Source organism: Limulus polyphemus, unplaced genomic scaffold (genome assembly GCF_000517525.1).
Source record: "Limulus polyphemus unplaced genomic scaffold, Limulus_polyphemus-2.1.2 Scaffold322, whole genome shotgun sequence".
Taxonomy (NCBI): domain Eukaryota; kingdom Metazoa; phylum Arthropoda; class Merostomata; order Xiphosura; family Limulidae; genus Limulus; species Limulus polyphemus.
The window spans coordinates 644099-648427 of record NW_013665932.1 but is presented as its reverse complement, the minus strand read 5'-3'; the positions used below and the strand labels follow the sequence as shown (position 1 = coordinate 648427).

The 4329-nt window shown below is 32.9% G+C and overlaps 1 protein-coding gene across 2 annotated transcripts in view; it reads right to left on the bottom strand.

The window, feature by feature from the left end:
* Positions 1-3131, bottom strand: part of LOC106457372 (ATP-dependent 6-phosphofructokinase-like) — a 30398-nt gene extending 27267 nt beyond the window's left edge. For both annotated transcript variants that reach the window (XM_022383279.1, XM_013916782.2), the window contains exons 1-2: positions 3009-3131; positions 2194-2399 (exon numbers count right to left, since the gene is read on the bottom strand). In XM_022383279.1, coding sequence (XP_022238987.1) covers positions 2194-2371 — 178 coding nt within the window. In that variant the 5' untranslated portion in view covers positions 2372-2399; positions 3009-3131. The remainder of the gene's footprint in view (positions 1-2193; positions 2400-3008) is intronic.
* Between the last annotated feature and the right edge of the window lie 1198 nt (positions 3132-4329).

Below are 4329 nucleotides of genomic sequence, written 5' to 3'. Positions count from 1 at the left end.
CTATACCCTATAGTTTACCTGTACATATTATAACCATACCCGTATAGTTTACTTGTACATATTATAACCTATACCCCTATAGTTTACTTGTACATATTATAACCATACCCGTATAGTTTACTTGTACATATTATAACCTATACCCTATAGTTTACCTGTACATATTATAACCATACCCGTATAGTTTACTTGTACATATTATAACCTACACCCCTATAGTTTACTTGTACATATAATAAGGATCTTGAATGTAATAAAAACTATTAAACTATGTAATAATTCTTGGTGTAAAAATCAGGGTGTAGGTATTTAAAATTAACTAAAAAAATAAAATGCATGCATGCCAAAAAACACAAACACAAAAGCCAGTCAAGTGAACACACACTTTCAATGCCACAGACATACACTTGTCAAGCATGCATCTATCCAAGGTCACAAATATAAGATCTAGCAAACAAGGCCATAAACATAACAAGTGAACATGGCCAGAAGCACAAGAACTGGTCAAGTGTGCATATATGTCCAATGCCAGAAACATTAGAACCAGTGAACAAGGCCACAAATGCAAGAAACAATCAAGTGTGCATCTGCCCAAGGCTACAAATATAAGAACCAGTGAAGAAGCCTACAAACTTGAGTACTAATCAAGTGTGCATACATGCCCAAATCACATTTCTAAGGCCACAGACATATATAAAACCATTAACATTTAAATATTTATGACAATGACAGTAATAAACAATGAATGATGTCTGCATGTAATCATTATGAGTAAAATGTATGTATAATAAAAGCTTAGGATATATGATCACATAATTACAAAAAGATCAGTAAAGAACGTAAGTAATTAAAAGTTGGAGAGGAGATCAGTAACTTCTGCATGTAATTAAAATCTGGAATAAGAAATCAGGAAAATCTGTAACTAAGATTTGGAGTTAGTTGAACGAGGATAAGGAGATGAACTAAGATAAGAGAACTATCAATAACAGAACTGCATTCATTTTTTGGAACTCTACAAGATTCAACTACTTATATCTAGTCATTAGTGTTCATTGATATACTACACAAAAGGTGTTTTTGTCGATACTGTTTTACAAGAATATAAAAAAAAGGTCTTGATTAGGGGGTAGGGACCAACAAGAAATGAGGAAAAATAAAAGATAAATGCTTGGTCAACCTACTGAAAAGATACTTTCCAGGAAATTCCAAATTCTGTCATACATACATACAGTTTCTTGTTTGCAAGGTCTTATTACATACACAAAGATAATTTAAACCACAAAGACCATTGGTTCACAAAAACAGTCAATATTGACTTTCAAAAACTTTCAACGAGGTACTATGTTAATGGTGAATTGCTAATTTTGATTATTATGGTATAATAATTAAAAATTCTCTTGCCAATAAGAACTACACACCTACTCAGTATGGAAGACCAAAGGAACCATTTGAGTCATTGCAATTTAACAAGGTTAGGCACTATCTGATGTACTGATCAATATACAAATCATATCAACACATACATTCATAAATAAACACAAATATGCACTTCTAACATACTTTATTGTGGCATGTTATTCTTTAATACATTCACTATATATATATAAACATAAACAAACAATGCAATTTATGTGTTATAATTTTGTCTAATGTACTGTTTTAATTGAAATAAATATTTAATGGGTCAAGAGTTTTCAGAACACAAGATACATCAAGGTAATTGGCAAAACTTCAAAAAATGTCAAGTAATGTTAGTTAGGCAAAATTTAAAGTGATAGTGAATGGATAGCGATGAGAAATGTACCTCCTAGTAAAGATGAGGAGTTATTGCTGTAACATCTAGACATTGTCACTACATGGGCTTAATGCCCGTGTCAATAGGAATAATTTGAGGATATTAACCTCAGTGTAAATTACTCAGCCAGACTAGTGCAAGACTCAGAGTATGCAGCCTAGAAGATGTGGAATTTAAGAAACATTTACATTCATATGGATTTGGGAGTTTTCATGTTAACTTCCTAAAATCTGCTTAGTTATATATTTTTAATAAAATTATGATGTTTTAGAAGCAACATCCAGCATAGTACAAGGATTCTAGACCTTGTTTTCTAATAAGCCTGTAACTAATTTATTTGTCAATGCCAAAAAAATCCAGTTCAAACATTAGCACATAACTGTATTATGTATACTTACCTTGAGAGTCGCCACCACTGGTTAATACAGCAATAGCATTTCCTTTGTGGCCTCCTCTGGTGACAGCAAGACCTTCCCTGCTGAAGAATCTACTTTTGTTCTCATCATCGTTAGCTGGTGACAATAATGATACCACTACTGTGTCAGAACGCTGGTAAGTCTGGCCATTGTGAAACATTTTTAATTTTAAATCTCTCCCAGAAGTTCTGCAGCAAAAGAACCACACAAGAGAACTCAGTATTACTATTAGTTTTCTATTATAATTTCTAGTAATCGTCACGAAAAATTAAATTACAAATATTTTTAAAAACTTTGATTAACCATCAAAGTCAAACTGATAGTGATAATATTAAAAACAAGACTACTATTAATACTGATAGTAATAATACTAATACTACTAGTAATAGTAAATATTGCACAGTTTACTGTTTTAATTTAAGCTAATGAAGACTATTAATCAAAATTTAAATCAAGTTCATTATAAATCTAAAATGTTCCACTTTAAATCTTAATAGCCTTTTAATTAAAGTGCAAAACGATATCTAGTAATTGTACTACAGTACAGTAGCATAGTGGGGCCGGGTATCCTCAAATGCTGCAATTTACAAATTGTAGTTGTAAATTGTACAAGTTGTGGTACGGTGGCGACTAATCAGAATAATTATTCCCATAACTTCACAAGAGTAAAGCCCTAGAAATATATGTTATAAACTTCGACGTGAAACACACATCGAAGTTGCTTTGTTAAAAGTTAGCGTACTAGCTCAATAAATGTAAACACTAAACATTTCTTACGGTTTCACCATGCTGCGTACCTTTAAAATGCCCACTTCCGTACAGACACCGGCTCCAACAGAGCAGTGTTAGATAACTTCGACCTTCAACGTCTTTGTGACTTCGAGAGGAGCAGTAAACGCACTAGCGAAACCTAGTGGACTGAAACGACGAGCTGCGGTTCTCTTCGTCTCACTATTGATTGTAACATCACTTTGTTTACGGGTTTGCGTGTATATTTCCCAACGAATTGCGACAGTTGAGTGACAAAGAAGAAAAAAAAGAGATAAGACATAGATTAACACAAAGAAAAAAATGTTTAATGGCTCGCAGTTAACAGTACAAATAAACTATACTCCACTAACGCAACATTGCAAGACAAAGTGTAAATGATAGTGTGTGGTTCGAAACTTTGAATAAGAAGTGTAGGACCAGCAAAAGCTAATGAAAACTTTAATAGAAAAACATTCTTTTGGTCAGTGTGCTCCTATATATATATTAGACTAAGTGCAACGAAATCACTAAACTAAACTGACTCCAAATCAAGTAAAATGCTCTCACTTTAATCTAATTAAATACATTAGAACTGTGAAATCTAACTCACCAACACACTAATTTAACTTAAAAACGACCCTAACAATGGCGGATCCAACGCTCCACTAACTACTTCATGCCTTAAAATGAAACAACCTTTAAAACTAATGTCCCATGGTGGGTCAGCAGTAGGTTTACAGACTTACAACACTCAAATCAGGAGTTCGATTCCCCACGGTGGATAGAATGCAGGTGGTCCATTGCGTAACTTTGTTTTAAGGGAAACAACAAGAACAATGTAAAACTTATTTGCATATGGCGAATGCAAACAACTCTTAATCACTTTATAGTCCTCATCCTAGACAAAGTAAATGTAAACAACAAATGAAACTAAACGTCATCCGTGGAAGGTGAACACCTAACACAGTACGAGAACTTTAGGATCTATGCTGAAATAAAATGAAAGAAAAGGTCCCAATCTGCAGAAACAAAAAATTCTAATTGAAGAACTTTAAGAGTTTAAATATTGGCTTCTGATGGACAAATTAATTGAATAAAAACACGCATGAAATCTCTGTAAATCTCTGTAAAATATAGTTAATTCTGTATAAACCTTTGTAATTCTGGTACAAAATACACGCAATTCTTTTGTAAAAATCTGCTCTTCCAGCCACTGACTGTTTCATGCAGTTTTAGTGCCTCTATCACTTCATATTTTTAATGCTAGATAGTTCTTGTTGCTTTTCTTGATATGTCTAGTGCCTTTGTCTGTTGAAGATGAAGGGTATCTTTTTCTCGTTTTTAACATTGGGCTAGAAACGTTAACAT